The 23,443-nt window shown below is 44.0% G+C and overlaps 1 protein-coding gene across 2 annotated transcripts in view; it reads right to left on the reverse strand.

Annotated features, from left to right (window-relative positions):
• LOC132398315 (palmitoyltransferase ZDHHC17) overlaps nt 1-23,443 on the reverse strand; it is a 145,531-nt gene that overhangs the window by 59,198 nt on the left and 62,890 nt on the right. For both annotated transcript variants that reach the window (XM_059977550.1, XM_059977552.1), the window contains exons 4-5: nt 15,819-15,896; nt 5,170-5,314 (exon numbers count right to left, since the gene is read on the reverse strand). In XM_059977550.1, coding sequence (XP_059833533.1) covers nt 5,170-5,314; nt 15,819-15,896 — 223 coding nt within the window. The remainder of the gene's footprint in view (nt 1-5,169; nt 5,315-15,818; nt 15,897-23,443) is intronic.

Consider the following 23,443-nt stretch of genomic DNA (forward strand, 5'->3'; position numbering starts at 1 on the left):
TGTTGTTGTTTTGTTGCTTGTGTTCTGTGTTATTCTGCTGAACACTGTGGGCATGCTGTTGTATACTAGCCTAGAAATGTGTGACACTTGCAGGCTGATTCTAATGTACCATTGGGTGTGTTGGTTGCTAAAACGGTGCATTTCACTTTATGTTTTGATGTACCTATACACATGATAAATAATCTCGAATCAGTCAAGTTCATAATGTCTTAAGTTAAATATGAATACAGTCTGCCCTCCTTATCCGCAAGGGATTGGTTCTGGGACCCCTCGCGGATACCAAAATTCGTGGATGCTCAAGTCCCTTATTCAACCTAAGTGCGGTGAATCTTAGGACCCAGCAGAACCCCAGACCTTATTTAACCAGTCTCAGTGCAGTGGATGTTAGGACCCAGCAGCAGAGATCTGAATCTGCAGTGTTTCTGTTCACGAAAACAATCACGATCGCGATTGAAAAGAGGTGAAACACCATCGGTCATTACGCTACATTCAGTCTAAGATCGGAACAATTTTAATGGATAAAGTGAGAAAGGCTGTGCCCCGATGAAAGCTACAATTATTACTAAGCAATAATTGTAGCCTTATTGGGTTTTGGGTTTTTGATCCTCACATCAACCCGGCACAGTGGAGAGAGCACTCGATAGCGGTCTGTCACTGGATCAAACTCAGGAAGAAGTTCCCGAGCCTGGCGTTGAAACATATGTTCTTAAGTGTTTTATATGTTTTATAGGTAAAATATATACTATATACTAAGACAAACGTTTGACTATCTTACGCTAAATAATACCGGATGTACCTGTTCTGACTTACTGAGTAAAAGAACTTCCAATTTTTATTATCCATGATAACCCACACTTATCCTCCCGTATACTTTAAATCATCTCTAGATTACTTATAATACCTAATACAATGTAAATGCTATGCAAAATAGTTGCTATACTGCATTGTTTAGGGAATAATGATGAGAAAAAAAAGTCTGTACATGCTCAAACAACAAGAGCTGGAAGAGCACTTCCCGGTTTTCGTGACTCGCAGTTGGTTGAATTCGTGCATGCGGAATTCGCGGATAAGGAGGGCCGATTGTATATATAATTTTTAAAGCCAATTAAGCACTTTTGAAATACACTCTTGTTGCACTTGTTATACCAAAAACATTGGAACCAGTCTGTGCACAGCAAGCAATCATAGAAATTGTAAATGTGACTGACTGAAGAGTAATCACAGGCTAGGATATTGGGGATTACATCCCATGAGGCACATCTACGAAAAGATGAAAGGGTCTCGAAATCTCATCAAAAAGACAGGGTACATTGAAGAGTCATGTTAATCAACTTGAGCTGCAAGGAAGTTGCCAAGATCTACATGAGGAGAGGGGTCAATGCCATAATGTAAGGAGAGATGCTTCAATGATGGGGCAGTATGATCTTACTGCTTTGACCCATAAACGAGACATGAATTTAGCTCTCACTTATCATCCCTGAAAATAACCCACTACCACACACTCATCATCAACAACTCCAGCTTTCCCAAAACATACTGGTGCAATTCTACACTGCCATTATAGAGAGCATCCTCACGTCACCCATTACTGTCTGGTTTGGTGCAGCATTTTCTCATAGTACAAGAAAAATACAGTGAACTGTCAGGTCAGTAGAAAACCTCACTGGATGCAGTCTATCATCACTGCAGGACTTGTATGTGTCCAGGACAAAGAAGCGGGCAGGAAGCGTGATTGCACACACAACCCACCCTTCAAAATGCCTTTTCCAAAAGCTCCCTTCTGGGAAGCACTACAGGGCTATTAAAACAGTAACTTAATGCCAACTGAAAGTTTCTTTTGGCAGGCAGTTAATCTGACTCATCATTCTAGTTAGCACTCACCCCACCCCGTCACTGCACTGTAAACACTTTAAACTACTTTTTATAATGCTGTTTACATTTTCAGTATATACCGGTACTTATGTACATTTTATTCCATACCCATACTTTAACTACTAACTTTATTTTCATATTCCTTTTATTCTTTATTGAATGTTGCTTTTTGCTGCAAGTCGCACCCTAACCAACTCAGCACAACAAATTCCTAATGTACGATTCCTAAGTCATGTACGAGGCAAGTAAAGTTGATCTTTGATTTAATGCTCAGACTGCAGGGTAGGAAAGGATTGGATACAGTGTAGCAGAGATGTTGGAATTACCTGTGCATGATTTATTTTTTAAAAATTCCACTAGCATAACAAAAATATTTTACACTGTACCTCATAGCGGTACATACAGTGGAAATGTTCACAGTTCAAGTAACGACCCTGACAGAATATAGAAAATGAAGCACAGTACAGCCCTTCAGACTAGGATACTGTGCTGACCTTTTAACTTACTCAAAGATCAATCAAACACTTCCTTCCTCTAAAGCCTTCCAACCTTCTATCATCCATGTTACTAAGATGCCCCTAACGTATTTGCCTCTACCACCATCCCTGGCGGCATGTTCCACACACTCACCATTCTAAGTGTGAGAAACCCTACCTCTGAAACCCCCCCACAGAACATCACAACATGGTACAGGCCTTTCAGTCCTCGATGATCTGAGGAACTTTTAACCTATTCTATGACCAATCTAATCCTTCCCTCCTACATAGCCCTCCATCTTTCTAACCTCTATATGCTCAAGGGTTTCTTAAATGCCCCTAATGTATCTGCCTCTACCAACACTACTGGCAGTGCAATCCACACGCTCAACAGTCTGTAAAAAAAAAACCCAAAAATATCTCTGACATCCCCTAACCAATCACCTTAAAATTATGTCCCTTCATATTAGTCATTTCCACCCTGGGAGAAAGCAGTTTAATTGGTCATTGTAAATTGTCTTGCAGTTAGGCTATGGTTAAATAAATAGCTGGGTTGCTAGCTGGCATAGCTTGTTCGGCTGGAAAGGCCTGGTCTGCACTTTATCTCTAAATAAAGTAAAAAATTAAATAAAAAGTCACTGCTGTCCATTCAACTTATGCCCTTTATCATCTTATACACCACTATCAAAATGGTTTACTGTTAGGTATGAAAACTACTCCACTGAAAGTGAAGTACAACATAGCCTTCCAGTGGAGTCAGTGTACGATTTCTATTTCAATTTGCTAATACTTAACTTCTCACTGATTAGTTTCTTGGAAAAGGAACTTCTGAAATTGCTTTGCTCCATTCTCCCTTTGATCCCACAAATTTGCATTGTGTAATCCTAATGTTATGCCCGCAGCCAAAAGTGACTCCAAAAACGCTGTTAATTCAGTCTGCTCCGCTAAAGCCTGGCTGAAATAATGCTATCAGGCTTTTACTCGATCAGGCAACTGTTGAGGAGTGGAGTACCTATACAACAGTGAAACACTGACTCAAACCACACTAAGCTCATTGTGATAGAAATAATCCCAAACTCTTTGCATTACATTAATGTCATTATAGGTCTCGCTTAGCTTACAAATACCAGATGTAGAGCACCAGAATGGATTTTTCAGCCATATCTTGTGCCATACAAAAAGCAAGAAGAACTCAGAGGGTTGAATAGCATCAGTGGAGGAAAATGGACAGTTGATGCTTTGGGTTGAGACCCTTCAGCTAAATGCAAGTTGGAGAGGAACCTATCAGTGGTGATGTTTCTGAAGAATTCCTGCCTTATGACAGATATTCCCTTTCTCACATGGACCATTGTCCTCTCCTATCAGATTCCTTTTTCTTCAGCCCTTTACCATGGACTTTCTGTACTTAATTGCTATCTGAAGTAGAAATATCAAAGTTGTATTATACATGCATACTTTGACAATAAAATAAACCTTTGAACTTTTACCTCTTCCACCTATCACCACCCAGTATCTTACCTCATACCCTCCCTCCCCATCCACCTCTCCCTCATCTGGTTATCTACCAGCTTGGAACCCTTCCACTCCCCAACTGATGAAGGGTCTCTACCTGAAACATCATCTATTTATTTCCCTTCAATGATGTTGCCCGTGACCTGCTGAATTTCTTCACCTGTGCAAGAGTGAGGGGAGGGAAGAAGTGCAAGAGTGAGGGGGGGGGGGGGGGAAAGAAGTGCAAGAGAGAGGAGGCAGACACTACAGATATCCCCTCTGCTCTCTCCACCCCTCTTACTTTACAACTCTAAAAGCATATAATTGTTTCCTTTTTCCCAGTTCTGATGAATAATCCTTGACCTGACACACAGAACATTTGTCACCCAATAGGTACTGCTTGACAGTTTACTTGCTTTCAGCAGCTTACTTTTGTGCCAGATTTCCAGATTCTGCACTTTTTGTGCTCCAAGGCACTGCCTCAAGAAGGCAACAACTGTTATCGAAGATCCCCACCACCTGGGCTATACCACCTTCTCGCAGTTACCATTGGGCAGGAGGTACAGAAGCCCGAAGTCACACACCTACACTTATCAAATATTGAATGGCCTAAATAAAGTGGACGTCGAGAGGATGTAACCATTATTGGGAGAGTCTAGGACCAGAGGAAATAGCTTCACAATACAAGGATGTCCCTTCAGAATAGAAATAAGAAGGAATTTCTTCAACCAGCCGGTACTTGTGGAATTAGTTGTACAGATGGCCATGGAAGCCAAGTCCCTGGGTATATTTAAAGTGGAGCTTGATAGGTTCGTAATTAGTAAGCTTGTCAAAGGTTATGGAGAGAACGCAGCAGAATGGGATTAAGAGGGATAATAAAGCAGCCATAATGGAACGATGGAGTACATTCAATGAGCTAAACAGCCTAATTCTGCTCCTATGTCTTAAGGTCACATTGGCAGGTTCAGGAATAGCTGCGTCTCTTCAACACGTTGGTTCTTGCACCAACAGGCAAAACTGTGATCATTAGCAATGTACAGCAAAACGTGACCACTACACACTGCAACACACTTTGTTCTGTTTTGTTCTAATTGTGTTTTCTTCTTCCATACATAATTTTGTAGAATTCACATTTAATTTGCTTTTCTTGGATCTCTGACGCTATGTGCCAGTGATGCAGTGACACCTGTGCATAAATGTATTTGTTGCATGTGTCAACAAACTCAACTTAACATGAACATTTAAGATGGCAGTTAAAATGTCATTTTCTCCTGAAATCCTATGTGTGAAGCAGCTCAGGGCAATGAATAATGGTAGGCTGAAAAATTACCTGCCCTTTTGCGATCAAGTAGGCAACAATGGATGTATGGCCAAACTGAGCAGCCAGGTGGATACAGCTACAACCTTCGCCATCAATCAGTGAGGGTTCCGCTCCATACTTCATTAGATGTACAACCATGGACAAATGGCCCTGCCTGCAAAGAGCACAATAGAATATTTTATATCAAACATGAAGAAGCTTCATCAAGGAGTTGCCCACATACAATATTTTCTTTTCTAAAAATTTGTCACATGTACTTCAAAACAACAAGTGAAATGTGTTATTTGCATCAAATTAAATCAGTGAGGATTATGTTGGGGCAAGTGTCATTATGTTTCCAGAGCACAACTCAATGATAACCCTAACCAGTAAGCCTTTGGAAGCGGGAACAAACCAGAACACCCAGAGGGAAGCCATGCAGCCATGGAGAGAACATACAAACACCTTACACACAGAGTGGGAATCAAACCCTGATTGGTGATCACTGGCATTGCAAAGCAACTGCGCTACTATGCAATGACTCCACAAGAACTCTAGGGGTGGACTTAAGGATTCATGTTGCCAATTGCAGTTCCATTCAAGAAATAAAACATGGAAGATAATAAAAGACTCTAAATAACTACACAGCTGTGGAAAGTAGATTATCCGTAGTCAAAATAATTCTGCAGTTCAGCAATACAAACTTGACAGATCTTAAACAGGCTTCTCATTGCATGAAAATACTTAATTTTATTCATTCAGGAGATGTAGGCATTACAGGCTGAGCCAGCATTTAAGTGTTCATCCTTAGTTACACTTGAAAGGATGGTGGTGAATTCTCTTCTTGAACCACTGCAGTCTTTGAACCCACAGTACTGTCAGGGAGAAAGTTCCAGGATATTGACCCAGTGATAGTGAAGGAACAGTGATATATTTCCAAGTTAGGCTGCTACATGACTTGACCTAGCTGGCAGAAGTGATGAGTTTGGGTTCCACAACAGTGTAACGGTAAGCGCAACAATTGACAGACCCATCGATCATCAGTTGGGGTGCAATTCCCACCAACATCTGTAAGGAGTTTGCACATTCTCCCATGACTGCATTAGTTCCCTCTGGCTCAACCAGTTTCCTTCCACATTCCAAAGATGGGTTAGGTTTAATACGTTGTAGGCATGCTATGTTGGTGCCAAAAACAAGGCAACACATGTGGGCTGCCCCCCAGCACATCTTCTGATTGTGTTGGTTGTTGACACAAAAGATACATTTCGCTGTATTTTTTGATGTACACGTGACAAATAAATCTAATCTTTAATCCATCTTGGAGAGTTGCTGCAGTGCATCATGTAGAGGGAGCAAACTGCCGTTAATGTGTATTGCTAGTGGAGTGAGTGAAAGGTTCTGAGTGGAATGTCTATCAAGTGGGCTGCTGCATCCTGCTTGGTATTGAGCTTCTTCAGTTATTTTATTTTTCTTTAGAAATAGAGTACAGCATTATGCCTTTCCAGCTGAATAAGAACTTTGATCTCCTCTGGGTTTGATCATTTTTGTTCTTGTTCATCTGCACTCTCACAAAACATACGTAGCAGGCCTCTAGCAGGTAATGAAGGATTTTCTTGCCAGAGCTTTTGCACACCATCCATGTGATTTGCTTGCTAAACAACACTTTAAAAAGTCACTTTTCCTAATATGACAAACAAGAAAAAATCTGCAGATGCTGGACATCGGAGCAACACACACAAAATGCTGGGGGAACCCAAAAAGTTAACCGTACTTCTTTACATAGACGCTGCCTGGCCTGCTGCGTTCCTTCAATATTATTGTGAATATTTTTCCAAATATCACTCCATTTCTTCCCACTTGCAAATTCTCCAGCAACTTTTGCATCACCACAATACACAAAGGTAACAGCAGTTTCTGTATTGTACATAAATATTTCTCAAAGCTGCACGTTCCAGACCTCATAAGTTTTCAGTGTAGCAGTTTCTACTATTCCATTTAGCAATTTTGCTTTAAATGAACAAGCAGTTCTTTTGCACTTCATCTTTGGAATTTGACATAGTGAATCAATAATTTCTTCAATTAAAACAGTATAAATAAGCCATTTCTAAAATCTGCAGACAAATCATCGCAAACTCCACGTTGTTAACACTGTCTGCTTCAGAAACCGGAAAGGAAATATGATTGTGTATGATCATTAAATATATTTAACATGCCAACGAGGTAGAGGGTAACATGCAGTTTACATTCCTTTATGCACTAGTAGAAAAAGAAGTGTGTGCACACACACCTTAGAGAGAACATTGGCTTGGATATTATCCAGGTCTTGCTGCTTTTGGATATGGACTGTTTCATTTCAGTGATCACAAGTGATGCTGAACATTGTGAAATCGTCAGTGAACACCTCTACTTCTGGCCTTATGACTGAAGGACAATCAGTGATGAAGAAACTGAAGATTTGGGTGAGGACAGCACCCTGAGGAATTTTTTTTTAAGATATCCTAAGACTGAGATGAAAACTTGAAAAGCAACTCATGTTATTAAAGACGCCACGTTCTTCTGTGACTTTCTGCAGGCAGTTGAAAATTGTTCCGGTTATCCTCTTAAATATGTTTCTTTTGAATTACTTTTGCTGCAATCTCCAGCTTGTAAATTTCCTCTTAACAATGGACTTTGATTGTGAGATATGGTCAGTGATGTAATTTCAATGACTGAATGTGGAGCAGTAACCATGAGCTCCAGTGGAGCAGTTAAGTGCAGCGACTTTAAGGGTTATCACCATGGCCAGAAATGCAGCAGGAAAGGTAGGATTCAAGTCAAGCTGAAGCGCAGAGAGGCAAGACCTCCTCTACCCAGCATCTTGTTGGTGTATGTGCAATCACTGGAAAATAAGACTGACAAACTCAGGGTAAGGCTGCTGTGTCGAAGGCAAATCTCAATTGTTTGCTGCACCGAGACTTGTCTATTAGTGGTGTTACGATCCAGCAACAATGAATATATAATTGAGACAGTTTTTTTTTATAGCAAATAAAACACTTATTAAACACTGCTCAAAAAAACCCCCAAAAATAAACAAACGACTAACTTAACCGGAAATGTACTGCAATACGGCAACTCGAACAGTTCTTAAAACGAGAAATACGAATTCAGTTCTTTAAAGTAGTGGATGCAAAAGTCCAAATGACTACACAGTCTGTTAGGAGAGACTTTTCTTGAAGCAATAAATTTTCTTACGTGACGTTACTGCTGATCCCAGCCGAAGTACACCTTGCCCGAAGGATTTATGATGAAGGAAATAAAACTGCTTAAAGGCACTGACGTTTCCTTGGCGAAACCCTGCATCCAGCTCTTTCTGCTCTTTTAGCAGGAGCTATCTTAGATTGCAGGCTACTAATTCCTTCCGAAAGAGGATCAAGTAAGGTCTAACCTGTTTCACTGCCGACAACACCAACTTTCCTCGATTTTTCGGCTTCCTGAACTTCAATAAATCTTCACTCTCCTGGACTGGACTTTAACTGGCAGCGACTTTCAGAACTGCCGGCACAACAATTCTTACAGTAGAAATTAAAACACTTTTAAAACAAAACTGCGTCATAAAATCAAATACGCAGCAGAACGGAGTCACTGATGAATTAAACCACGAACTGACCTGCGTCACAGGGAGGGGTTCTCCTTTTATACCCTGTTGAAACATGCTATCACATGACCTCTCACTGGCGGGAAAATTAAATCACTCCACCAACACAAGACCATTACATCATGCTCAGCAGAGCCTCAATTACATCATGGTCATGTGACAGTCACAAGATACCCACGGGTATGTAACAGCGGACACAACAGGTGCGGCAGTCAGACCAGAAGGTTTTCCAATTTTCAAACTGGATTGAACCCCGAACTCTGGTAAGGAAAAAGATAGAAGCCTGTGCTTTTTGGTCTATTCTCTTTGGTGCTCTGACACAGGAATTACGTCGACCTCTTGTTCTCCTGACTTCAAACACCTAACAATCAAATGTAGACAATTCTATTTGTTCGGGAGTTCTCGTCCGTGATCCTGATGGCAGTTTATATATCACCAGTGGCCAACTATAAGTAAGCACTCAAACACTGCACGATGTTGTCTGCAGACAAGATCAGCCCATCCCGACACATTTCAAATTACAGTTGGTGACTTCAACCAGGCTGGTTGTATTATCACCAGCATGTAACCTGTTACACCAGAGGTTCCAACACACAAAAATGCTACACTGTGATAAGGAATGCCTATTGTTCCTTTCCCACACCGTATTTTGGCAAATTGAACCATCTAGCTGCACTCCTACTACCTGCATACTGACAGAGCCTAAAAAGCAACTAAGAAGTGGTCATGGGAGGCAGAGGAATGGTTACAGGATTGCCTTTAATCAGTGGACTGGGCAGTGTTCAAGCACTCATCTGAGAATCTGAATAACTACACCAGAGTTGTAACAGATTATATTTTTAAAAAAATTGTAGATGTGTATGTCCCCACAAAATCATTCAGGATCTACCCCAATTCACAAAACCAATCAGAAACTCTGAATGAACCATGAAATCTGGAATTTGCTGAGGGCCAGATCAAGTCTGGAGACCAAGAATACTACAAGAGGTGTAGGTATGATCTCCGGAAAGCCATCTCATGGGTGAGGTGGAGATTCCGGACTAGACTGGAATTAACTAGGGATACCTGAGAGCTGTGACAGGGTTTGAATGCTATAACTTCCTACAAAGTTAAATCTAGCAACATGGGGGACAGCACACCTTCACTTCCAGATGAAATCAATGCCTTCTATGCTCACTTAGACCACCAGAATAAAGAGGAACCATCATGCACCCCCATGTCTCCCAATGATCCTTTGGTCTCAGTATCTGAAGATGATGTGCGGGCTGCCTTCAAGAGGGTGAATCTAAGGAAAGCATCGGTCCGAGCGGAGTACCTGGCCGAATACTAAAACCTGTGCTGACCAATTAGCTGGTGTGTTCAAGGATATCTTCTACCTATTGCTTCAGCAGTGTGTAATACCCACCTGCTTCAAGCAAGCTTCAATCGTACAGGTGCCCAAGAGCATTGCAACCTGCCAGTGACACTTACATTCAAAGTGATAGATGGATAGATACTTTACTGATCCCAAGGGAAGTTAAAGTATCACAGTAACATTACAAGTGACTGTACTGGCAACAACAGACTGGGTAGAACACATGAAGGAGAGGCCTGCAAACTCCAAAGGAGCTCAGTCTCCTCAGGGAGAAGAGGCGACTCTGGCCCTTCTTGTACACAGCCTGTGTTGGTGCTCCACTCAAGTCTGTCACCCAAGTGCACCCCAGGTACTTGCAGGTCCTCACCACATCTACGTCTTCACCATCAATACTAACAGGGAATAGTGCAGGCTGAGTCTTCCATGAGTCCATCACCATCTCCTTTGTCTTACTAATGCTGAGCTGCATATGATTCAGCTTGCACCTTTTGACAAAGTCCTCCACAAGGGCCCTGTATCCATCCTCCCGTCCTTCTTTTACACATATAACCACTGCTGAGTCATCAAAGAATTTCTGCAGATGACATGACTCAGTGTTGTATGAAGCGTAATGAGAGATTGGTGTTGAAACATATCAGCTCTTGTCTGAGTCGCAATTTGGATCCCCTCTAATTTGCCTACCAAAGCAACAGGTCCTCAGCAAATGCCATCTCATTAGCTTTTCACATAATCCTGGAACATTTGTACAGTAAAGATGCATACATCAAGATGCTCTCTATTGATTACAGCTCAGTATTTAATACCATCACCCCCAAAACTAATAAACTCTGAGACCTGGGCCTCAATACTCCCTTATACAATTGGATCCTGGATTTCCTCACTTGCAGACTCAGTCACTTTTAATTGGCAAAAACAACTCCTCCACAATCTTCATCAGCACAGATCACCACAGCACTGTGTGCTTAGCCTCCTGCTCTACTCACTTTACACATATGACTGTGCGGTTAACACTGCTCCAACACCATATTCAAGTTTACTGATGACACCACTGCTGTGGGCCGTATCAAAGGTGGTGATGAATCTGCATACAGGAGAGAAATTGAAAGTTGGCTGAGTTATAACAACAATCTCTCACACAATATCAGCAAGATCAAGAAAATGATTGCAGACCTCAGGAGAGGAAAATCAGAGGTCCATGAGCCAGTACTCATCAGAGGATCACAGGTGGAGAGGATCAGTAACTGTAAATTCCTGGGTGTGGCTACCTCCAAGGATCTGTCCTGGACCCATCATAAAAATATAATTGAGAAGAAAGCATAACAGTGCCTCTACTTCCTCAGGAGTCTGCGGAAATTTCAGCATGACATGAAAAACCATAACAAACTTCTATATATGTGTAGTGGAAAGTGTATTGACTGGCTGTATCACAGCTTGGCAGGGAAACATTTGAGTGCAAAATCCTACAAAAGGCAGTGAATTCAGCCCAGTACACTACAGGTAAACACCTCCCAATCATTGAGCACATCTACATGAAACACTGTCATATAAAAAAGCAGCATCCATCAACAGAGATTCTCACCACCCAGGTCATGCTCTTTTCTCACTGTTGCCATCAGAAGGTATTAGTGCCTCGGGACTTGCACCACCAGGTTCAAGAACAATAAATACCATCAGGCTCTTGACGATAACTACATTAATCTATTGCGATGTTCCCACAACCAACGATCTCACTTTAAGGACTCGTTAGCTAGTTATTTCATGCTCTCATTATTTATTGCCATTTATTTATATTTGCATTTGCACAGTTTGTTGTCTTCTATGCTGTTATAAACATAGAAAACCTGCAGCACAATACAGGCCCATCAGCCCACTAAGTTGCGCCAAACTTAGAAGTCTCTACCTCAGAAATTACTACGCTTACCTATAGCCCTAAGCTCCATGTACCTATCTAAAAGCCTCTTAAAAGATCCTATCATGTCCACCTTCACCACCGTTGCCAGCAGCCCATTCCAGGCACTCACCACGCTGAGTAAAAAATTTAACCCCGACATCTCCTCTGTCCCTACTTCCCAGCACCTTAAACCTGTGTCCTCTTGTGGCAACCATTTCAGACCTGGGAAAAAGCCTCTGACTATCCACACGATCAATGCCTCTCATCATCTTATACATCTCTATCAGGTCACCTCTCATCCTCCTTCGCTCCAAGGAGAAAAGGCTGAGATCACTTAACCTATTCTCGTAACGCATGCTCCCCAATCCAGGCAACATCCTTGTAAATCTCCTCTGCAATCTTTCTATGGCTTCCACATCCTTCCTGGAGTGAGGCGACCAGAACTGAGCACAGTACTCCAAGTGGTGTCTGACCAGGGTCCTATATAGCTGCAACATTACCTCTCAGCTCTTAAATTCAATTCCACGATTGATGAAGGCCAATATACTATACGCCTTCTTAACCACAGAGTCAACCTGCACAGCTGCTTTGAGCATCCTATGGACTCGGACCCCAAGATCCCTCTGATCCTCCACACTGCCAAGAGGCTTACCATTAATATTATATTCTGCCATCATATTTGACCTACCAAAATGAACCACCTCACACTTATCTGGATTGAACTCCATCTGCCACTTCTCAGCCCAGTTTTGCATCCTATCAATGTCCCGCTGTAACCTCTGACAGCCCTCCACACTATCGACAACACCTCCAACCTTTGTGTCATCAGCAAACTTACTAACCCATCCCTCCACTTCCTCATCCAGGTCACTTATAAAAATCATGAAGAGTAAGGGTCCCAGAAGAGATCCCTGAGCCACACCACTGGTCATCGACCTCCATGCAGAATATGACCCATCTACAACCACTTTTTGCCTTCTGTGGGCAAGCCAGTTCTGGATCTACAAAGCAATGCCTCCTTGGATCCCATGCCTTCTTACTTTCTCAATAAACCTTGCATGGTACCTTGCTGAAATCCATATAGACTACATCTACTGTTCTTCCTTCATCAATGTGCTTAGTCACATCCTCAAAAAATTCAATCATGCTTGTAAGGCATGACCTGCCCTTGACAAAGCCATGCTGACTACTCCTAATTATATTATACTTCTGTAAATGTTCATAAATCCTGCCTCTCAGGACCTCCTCCATCCACTGAAGTAAGACTCACTGGTCTATAATTTCCTGGACTATTTCCTGGAATAAAGGAACATCATCTGCAACCCTCCAATCCTCCAGAACCTCTCCCGTCCCCATTGATGATTCAAAGATCATCTCCAGAGGCTCAGCAATCTCCTCCCTCGCCTCCCACAGTAGCTTAGGGTGCTTTCTGACCGGTAATGGCGACTTATCCAACTTGATGCTTTCCAAAAGCTCCAGCACATCCTCTTTCTTTATATCTACTTGCTCAAGCTTTTCAGTCTACTGAAAGTCATCACTACAATCACCAAGATCCTTTTCCATAGTGAATACTGAAGTAAAGTATCCATTAAGTACCTCTGCTATTTCTTCTGGTTCCATACACACTTTCCCACTGTCACACTTGATAGGTCCTATTCTTTCACATCTTAACCTCTTGCTCTTCACATACTTGTAGAATGCCTTTGGGTTTTCCTTAATTCTGCCCGCCAAGGCCTTCTCATGGCCCCTTCTGGCTCTCCTAATTTCCTTCTTAAGCTTCTTCCTGTAGCCTTATAATCTTCTAGATCTTTAACATTACCTAGCTCTCTGAACCTTTTGTAAACTTTTCTTTTCTTCTTGACTAGATTTATTACAGCCTTTGTACACCACGGTTTCTGTACCCTACCATAACTTCCCTGTCTCATTGGAACGTACCTATACAGAACTCTACACAAATATCCCATTGCCACATTTCTTCTGTACTTTTCCCTGAGGACATCTGTTTCCAATTTAAGCCTCCAATTTCCTGCCTGACAGCCTCATAATTCCCTTTACTCCAATTAAACGCTTTCCTAACTTGTCTGTTCCTATCTCTCTCCAATGCTATAGAAAAGGAGATAGGATTATGATCACCATCTCCAAAATGCTCTCCCACTGAGATCTGACACCTGACCAGGTTTGTTTCCCAATACCAAATCAAGTACAGCCTCTCTTCTTGTAGGCTTATCTATATACTGTGTCAAGAAACCTTCTTGAACACACCTAACAAACTCCATCTCATCTAAACTCCTTGCTCTCGGGAGATACCAATCGATATTTGGGAAATTAAAATCTCCCATCATGACAACTCTGTTATTATTACACCTTTCCAGGATCTGTTTCCCTATCTGCTCTTCAATATCCCCAATACTATTGGGCGGCCTATAAAAAAACACCCAGTAAAATTATTGACCCTTTTCTGTTCCTAACCTCCACCCACAGAAGCTCTGTAGACAATCCCTCCATGGCATCCACCTTTTCTGCAGCTGTGACACTATCTCTGATCTACAGTGCCATGCCCCCACCTCTTCTGCCTCCCTCCCTGTCCTTCCTGAAACATCTAAAACCCGGCACTTGAAGTAACCAATCCTGCCCTGAGTCTCTGTAATGGCCATCACATCATATCTCCATGTACTGATCCAAGCTCTAAGCTCATTTGCTTTGTTCACAACACTCCTTGCGCTAAATCAGATACATCTCAAGCCTTCGGTCTGAGTGCATCCCTTCTCCATCACCTGCCTATCCTCCCTCTCATTGATCCAGTTTACAGTTACTATTCTATAGATCTGCTGAGTATGCCCACAGGAAAAAGAATCTCAGAGTTGTATGTGGTGACATGTATGTACCCTGATAATAAATTTTACTTTGAACTATTACAGCCAGACCATAGCTTATCAAGGCCATACACAGATTTGTATCAAGGGTTAATAAACTGAGATCCTTTTTATAACTTCCCATATCAGGCAGAAGCTTATAAGTCAACTGCTAAAAAAGGTCTCACTTGTTAAGTTGCCAAGAGCCTTTCTAGATCACAAAGAATTCCTCTATGGGGGTACAATTATTTCTATTCCTTAAAAAATGGATTAAATCCAATAATAGAAAGGAATTATCCCAATCTACCCAAAGTGATCAGAAAGTGAAACTCAAAGTCAGAGCAAATAGAACATGAAAGAAGTGGAAGCATGGTAGGATACTTCAATGGATTAGGCTGGCTTAACAAAATGGCCTTATTTCTGAGTAATGTATGGTATGCAAGCCATCAAATGTTTCAAACTGATAAACAATTTGGTGAAATTTTTACCATTGTAAAAAAAACATTTGAAGACTTGCACAAAACATATGTTTCTAGCGAGGGTCAAAACAGACGGGTCAGGTATAGATTGTTTAAGGCCAGGTTCTGTTTTTAATTTTGGATATATGTATTACAGCGCCAGCAACCTGGGTTCAATTCCACCGTTCTCTGTAAAGCGTTTGCACATTCCTCCCATGACCATGTGGGTTTTCTCTGGGTGCTCTGGTTTCCTCCCACATTTTAAAGATGTACAGGTTAGTAGGTTAGTTGGTCATGGGTGAACTAAGTTGCACAGACTTCACTGGGCCTGAGAGTCTGTTACTGTGCTGTACCTCAATTAAAATATACATCTCAAAGCAATCCAGGCTGTTTCCACGATTTTGATGCATGGGTTCCATAATGTGGCTTATCACTACCAAAAGCCCAGGATTAGTTCTCTGAGGAAGAACAAGAGCACATGAACCTTTACCTTGTTGCCCAGTGCAGAGGGGTGGAATTCAGGTCTCCTCCCAGCTGATCCACAATCGCACCTTTAGAAATGTAATATCTGAAAAAGATTAAATAATGATTGCATCAGCAGGACTGGGCTGCACTAAAGAAACACTCATCCAAACATCTTTGACTCAACTAATTCACAGGACGTTTCAAGCTGCAAGACATTAAAAATAGGTTAAGTTGCTATGGAATCAGTTGATGCATTTTGTCCTTGATGCCATTCAGGATTTAATGTGTATACGTCTTTAACCACACATTATCCCGACAAACAAGACCAAGAAAAAAAACTTTCACATGGATCTTAGAAGCAGAACTGTCACTGCAATTTTCAAAGATTAATAGAGGTTAGAGCCAGTGACCTGGGTTTAATTCTGCCATTATCAGTATGTTCCGTCCATGACTGCACGATTTTCCATTGGGGGCTCCAATTTCCTCTCACGTTACAAAAATGCACGGTTTAATAGGTTAACTGGGTGCAAATGGGCTGGCAGACCCTGTTACTATGTTATATCTATAAACAAATTTTTAAAAATTGCTCTCAAGGAGAAATATTAGAATATTTCACGACATACTCTTTTAAAGACTATGAGTAATGAAGCATTATACTACTGGAAATAAAATGTCCCAGCACACCATGGACACTATCCCTCCTTGCAAGAACGTTAATAATTTATTTGTTGGATGTATATAAAATTACGCGGGGCACAGAAACTATGAACACCTATAGATTTTTACCATTTGTTGGGGAGCTAAATACTACAGGATTAAGGTGAAAAATGTGGAATTTATTACCACGGGCAGCTGTGGAATCTGGGTCATCGGGTGTATTTAAGGCAGAGCTTGAGCTTGATAGGTTCTTGATTAGGTACAGCATCAACGGTTACGGGGAGAAGGCCAGAGAGTGGGGCTAAGAAGGGAGGAAAATTGATCAGCCATGACTGAACGGCAGAGCAGACTTGGTGGGCCAGATGGTCTAATTCTGTTCCTAAGTCTTATGGTCTTAATATGAAATATTCAAAAGGGACCTAAAGAGACTAAATAGAAGATGGTGCGTGTATGGAATAGCTGCTAGAGAGAGTGGATGAGATAGGTACATTAACAACATTTCCAAGATATTTGGATAAGTACATGGATAGGAAGGTTTCTGAGTGATATGGGCCAAACACGGAACAATAAGGAATTGCCTGAAAGGGACTGTAGTCAGCATGGACAAATTGGACCAAAAGGCCTGTTTCCATGAGATTACTCTGTGACTTAAATGTATGTAAACTGGCTGGTATGTTCACTTCTGGGACGACGATCAAACACTGGGTGATAGTGAACAGGCTCAGTTACAGTACAGGCTCACAACAAACCAATGAACAAACAAGACTGCAGTCCAAGGAGTTTGGACGATCAAATTTCAGGTCCCAAAGAAAAAGGGATAGTCATTTTATCCACTGTGCTAATATGCTCAATCCTGGATACAAAATATCTGTTTAAAAAAAAAGTACAGTACAAGAAGATTGTGATAAAATTCTGATGAAAATAAATATTCTGGATAGACATAAAATCAGTCTATTACTAGACGGAAAACATTGTACACTGAAAAATTAAAGGCAGGAAAGAAGAGTATTTTAAAATTAACAACCTTAATATAAAATAAACTGGAAAATCTAAAAACAACCCCTCCCTAAGAGTAACCTCGCTGCTGTAGTTCATGGTGCCTTGTGGTTTGGCGTGTCAAAGACTGTATGAGATGAAGCGCTCTTAACTTTGCTTATGCAAATAACCCAGACAAATAGTGAACCTGGCACTACTGACATGATTTGGGATTCAGAAGTCCAACCATAAGACAGAGGAACAGAATTAGGTCAGTTGGCCCATCCAGTCTGCTTCCCCATTTGATCATGGTAGAGTTATATTTCCTTACAACCCTATTCTCCTACCTTCTTCCCATAAATTTTGACATCCTTAAGAAGGTATCAGCCTAAGATTTGAATAGATCTAATGACTTGGTCTCTACAGTTGTCAGTGGCAACGAATTACATGATTCATTACCCTGTTTTGAGCTGTTTTCGGTCCCTTTTGTAAGAAAGGATGTGCAGACATTGGAAAGGATCCAGAGTAGGTTTACAAGAATGATTCTGGGAATCAAAGGATTAACATATGAGAAACACTTGATCGAGTGGATGTGGAGATGTTGTTTCAGTAGTAGTGGAGTCCAGGACTAAAAGGCACAGCCTCAGAATACAAGGATGTCCCTTCCAAACAGAGATGAGCAGGAATTTATTTAGCCAGAGGCCAGTGAATATATGGAAATCATTGGCACAGATGGGTGTGGAGGACAAATCATTGGATGTATTTAAAGTAGAAGTTGATTGGAGAATAGGGTTGAGAGGAACTAATAAATCAGCCATGATCAAATGGTGGAGCAAGATCAATGGGCCACATAGCCTAATTCTGCTTCTGTGCCTCATGTCTTTATGATCTTTTGGAGAAAGACCAGTTGGAAATACGAGCAGACTGTGACAGTTGGAGTTTAATCCAGCAAGTGTGAGGTGATGCATTTTGAGAAGTCAAATTGAAGAGAGGTATTCAGTAAAATGCCCTTGAGAGCAAGAATGTACATAGGAATCTTGGGGTGCAAGTGCATAGCTCCTGAAAGTGGCACCATAAGTGGACAGGGTGGCAAAGGCCGCAAATGCTGTGCTTGCTTTCATTAGTCAAAACATTAATTATAGAAGGTGTTAAGTATAAAACATTAGTTATGCCACATTTGAAGTACAGTTTCTGTTTATTTGCATTTTGTTAAATTTCAGTTTGTCTCAATCTCTTTAATTGCCCTTGAGAAGATGGTGGTGAGCTGCCTTCTTGAACCGCTGCAGTCCCTGAGGTGTGGGTACCCACAGAGTTGTTAAGGAAGGAGTTCCTTAAATTAGGATTTTAACCATAATGATTAATTCTCCCTGATATTTAAAGATTAATTTTATGTACAATGTCCTGGGTATGTTACTCAAAATGGCCTCTTTGGTTTGTTACAAGTAGGAATGTTTCTTTGTCGGATAAGTGTTTCTCTCGCCGTTGTTTCACTTTAGAATGGCTGATATGGTAATTGTATTCACTTGTTAATCAATGGGGAATGTCATTGTGTCTTGTGATGCTGGGAACTTGGGGGAGGGGTTTTCGCGGGTTTTTTGGGGGAGGCCGAGGAAGACGCCGAGGAAGGTGGACGTGTGCTGGACTGCTCGTAAGACCACCGGGGTGGTCCCAGGTGCGACGGCCGGATGGGTCGATTGGTTCGTTGATTGAGCTCCAACGAGTGCACTAAACAGACTGAACTTTGATAAGTTGGCGCTTTTTGTTTTTTCCTTGTATATATATATATTGTATTGCCTACTATTTTTTTTATTTTAGTAAACCCCATAAAGTGTATGTCATAACGGTATTTGTTGTGGGTTTGATACTGTTGGCGGGCGCGAGGCATTAACTCGATTCTCACAGCACCTGCGTGTACGGGAGGTGGGTTGGAGAGTGGCTGGATCTCCTTTTTCTCCTAGACATATACCAGCCTGTGGGTAAGTGTTACATTTGTGGGGGCTCGTCCGGGATTGGATTGTCAGGGGCTGTGGAATCACGCAGGCAGCAGAGCGGAGATGGACAGAGATAAGTTTGTTTGTTGGTGCCAGTTTGAAGGTGTACCAGTACAGTACGCATGCGTAGTGAGCGGAGTGGATGTTCGAGTTTCGGGAGACGCGATAGTGCGGGGTTTAAGTTCGGTGAAGGGTATTGGGCAGGTAGAATTGGTAGCTAGACGGTGTGGTAAAGAGGTGGAGGCTAGCTGGGTGTTGGTTCGTACGAGTGCTGAAGTCAGGACGGTGGAACTGCCGGCGACGGTCAGTGTACCAGGGGAGGAAGGGCCGTGGGGGCTCCACTCCTACCAGGATGAGGCTGAGGAGACATCGGAGGAGGAGTTAGAGCTAGAGGTGGACCCCAGAGAGGTGCCCGGCACTAGTAAAGGGAGGTGGGAGGAGGGAGTCGTGACTAAGCCCCGCTCCCCAGGTAGGGTGGAAGCCTCGGAGCTGGCAGCTGCACTTAATTCCCTGGTGGGGGTGGCCGAGAGGCCACGGCTGAAGCTGGGGGTGTTCTCCGGAGCCAAGCCTACTCCGGATGGGGAGGTGGACTATGAGACCTGGATCGAGCATATGTCTTTGATGTTAGAGGAGTGGCCAGGCTCGGAGGAGGAGAAGAGGCAGCGATTGGTGGGAAGTTTGAGGGGTTTAGCAGCCAAAACTGTTTGGGAGTTGAAAGCTGAGAAGCCTGGGGCCTCAGTGGAGGACTGCCTAGAAGTTTTGGAGGGAACGTTTGGGTTGTCAGGGGAACCCTGGCTGCTTTTAGCAGAGTTTCAACGCCTGGAACAATGGAGAGGGGAAAAGCTCTCCAAGTACATATTTAGGATGGAGGGGATGCTCTCGGGGCTGCGGCGCCGGGGGGTAGTGAAGGCGACTGACGTGGCTAGCGTGAGGATGAGTCAGCTATTCAGTGGCTCTCTGGAGGAGGACAAGGTGGCGTGGACTATCCGGCAGGCTTATAGGAAAGCTCCCCCCCATCCTTCCAACTGATTAGAGAGGTGCGAGAGGAAGAGAGAGCGTTGGGGCGGAAAAGGGGCACGGGCCTACGGGAGCGATCCTCAGCGATACAGGAAGTGGTGGCTGAGTGGAGGAATGACAATCCCCCGGGGAGTAGGGAACCCCCTTTGGAGGGGAGGGACAGGGGAGATACCTACTCTCAGGGGCGATCAGTGCAGTGGATTGGGAGCAGGAGCCGTCCTGGGAGAGGAGGGGCGGCCGGCAGTGTGTGCTTTAACTGTGGGAAAGAGGGGCATTTCAGGTGGGACTGTGGGCGGCCGAGGGTGTGCTATAGCTGTGGAGAGGAGGGTCACTTTAGGTGGGATTGTGAGAGACAAGGACTCCCGCGGAGGACAAGCCCCCCTATGACTAAAAAGGGAGAGGTGTCGGGAAACTTAGGAGAGGCTCAGTGAGGGAACGGACTGGAGCCTCTGGAGGAACACGTTCCTAGAGATCAGCCGGAAGACCACCGGGTGCCCACGCCTCTGTTCCGGATGGGCTGGTAGGACCCCGTGCCAGTGTGGGTCTACGGATAGAGGGAATTTACGCAAAAGCCGTTCTTGATACGGGATCGCAGGTGACCTTATTGTACTGGTCTTTCTACAATCAATATCTAAAGCATTTGCCCTTAACACCATTTGACGCCCTGCAGATTTGGGGTGTGAGCGAGGGTGACTACCCGTACGATGGGTACCTATCGGTGAGATTGGAGTTCTCGGAGGGCGATGTGGGAGTGTCGGAAGCTATTGAGACGTTGGTGTTGGTGTGTCCTGACCCGGTGGAAACCGGTGGTGCTGCCCTCCTGGTGGGGACTAACTCCCCAGTTGTGCGACGGCTCCTGGGAGCTTGTAAGGAGAAAGGGGGAGAAGACTTTCTGGAGACCCTCTCGGTGCATCCAGTGTTTCGAGCAGTGTTCGCAGAAGGGGTTGCCTCCCAAGGGCTGGACCCGGAGTGTAAACGAGGGACGGTGTGGTGTACGCAGGCGAGGCCCAAGGTGATCCGACTCGGGGAGGTAGCCCTAGTGATGGGGACCCCCAGATTCCCAGGAGTGCCGACGGGAGAAGCTCTGTTAGTAGACGCCCCAGACGATCTTGAAGGGGAGACACGATTTCCGGCGGGGGCGCTGGTGAGGCCCGAAGTGCAGAGACCAGGGGTGGTACATGCGAGGCGTATAGCTATAAGTGTCAGGAACACCACAGCAAGAGAAATCACCTTTAAGAGGGGAATGCCGCTGGCACATCTGTTCCCGGTGACGGTAATGTCCAGCGCACCAGTGCGGACCCCTAACGGGGAGGGATCGGAGCATTGAAGGGAGCTGACCGCTGAAGCCTTTAACTTTGGGGATTCCCCAGTGTCGCCGGAGTGGAAACGCAGGCTAGTGGAGAAGATGCTGAAGATGGAAGCTGTTTTTTCTCGGGGCGAGTTTGATGTTGGCTGCTCCAAAAGCACTCACCACACCATCCGGGTGACGGAGGACACCCCGTTCCGAGAGAGATCCCGGCGGCTGGCTCCGGCAGATGTTGAGGACGTGCGACAGCACTTGTGCAAGTTGAAGGAGGCCGGAATCATAGCTGAGTCTCGAAGTCCTTATGCGTCCCCAATAGTGGTGGGACGGAAGAAGAATGGGCGAGTGCGCATGTGTGTTGACTACAGGACGTTGAATCGGCGAACTGTCCCTGATCAATATACTGTCCCAAGAGTCGAGGATGCGTTGGCCTGCCTGAGCGGTGCAAAGTGGTTCAGTGTGCTGGATTTAAGAAGTGGGTATTACCAGATCCCGATGAGTGCGGCCGATAAAGAGAAGACTGCTTTTATCTGCCCGCTGGGGTTCTTTCAGTTCGAACAAATGCCCCAAGGCATATCCGGAGCTCCAGCCACCTTCCAGAGGCTCATGGAGAGAACTGTGGGGGATATGAATCTGTTGGAGGTGCTGGTGTACCTGGACGATTTGATAGTGTTTGGATCGACTTTGAAGGAACATGAGGAGAGGCTGTTGAAGGTGTTGGGCCGGCTTAATGAAGAAGGGTTGAAGCTTTCCCTGGACAAATGCCGGTTCTGCAAGTCGTCGGTTAACTACATTGGCCATATCATTTCGCGAGAGGGAGTGGCTACTGATCCAACCAAGATAGAGGCCGTGACCACCTGGCCGAGACCCCAGAAAGTGGGTGCTCTGCGCTCATTTTTGGGGTTCTGTGGGTATTACCGGCGATTTGTGAAAGGATATGCCAAAGTGTGTCACCCATTGACTCAGCTGTTGTGTGGCTATCCCCCGGTGGGAAAGGAGAGGACGGGGAACCAGAGGCAGGATGCTGGAGGATACTGGAACCCGGCGGAACCTTTTGGCTCGAGATGGGATGATCAATGTGAAGAGGCGTTCCGATCTTTGAAAAGGGCACTGACCCAGGCCCCGGTGTTGGCTTTTGCCGATCCCCAGAAGCCATATGTGCTGCACACGGATGCCAGCCGAGAGGGTCTCGGGGCTGTTCTGTACCAGGAGCATGGCAAAGCATTGAGGCCGGTAGCCTTTGTCAGCCGAAGCTTGTCGCCATCGGAGAGAAACTATCCCACTCACAAGTTGGAGTTCCTGGCGCTGAAGTGGGCGGTGGTGGACAAGCTGGGCGATTACCTGTACGGAGCCAAGTTTGAGGTGAGAACGGATAACAATCCTCTCACTTATATTTTGACTTCGGCGAAGCTGGATGCCACAGGACATCGGTGGCTGGCGGCATTGTCGGTATATGATTTCAGCCTGAGGTACCGCCCCAGAAGCAAGAATGTCGATGCGGATGCATTGTCTCGTCAGGAGCCGGGGGAGGAGGAGAGGGACGAGGAGTGGGTGAATTTCCCGGGAAGTCCCATCTAAAGTACGTGTCCGACATGAAGAGGGAGTTACAGCGGGCATACGAGTTGGCCGAGGCGGCGGCTACCAAACAAAATCAGAGGAATAAGATGTGGTATGATCGAAAGGTGAAGTTTGTACAATTATTACCGG

This window comes from Hypanus sabinus, chromosome 8, assembly GCF_030144855.1.
Source record: "Hypanus sabinus isolate sHypSab1 chromosome 8, sHypSab1.hap1, whole genome shotgun sequence".
NCBI lineage: Eukaryota > Metazoa > Chordata > Chondrichthyes > Myliobatiformes > Dasyatidae > Hypanus > Hypanus sabinus.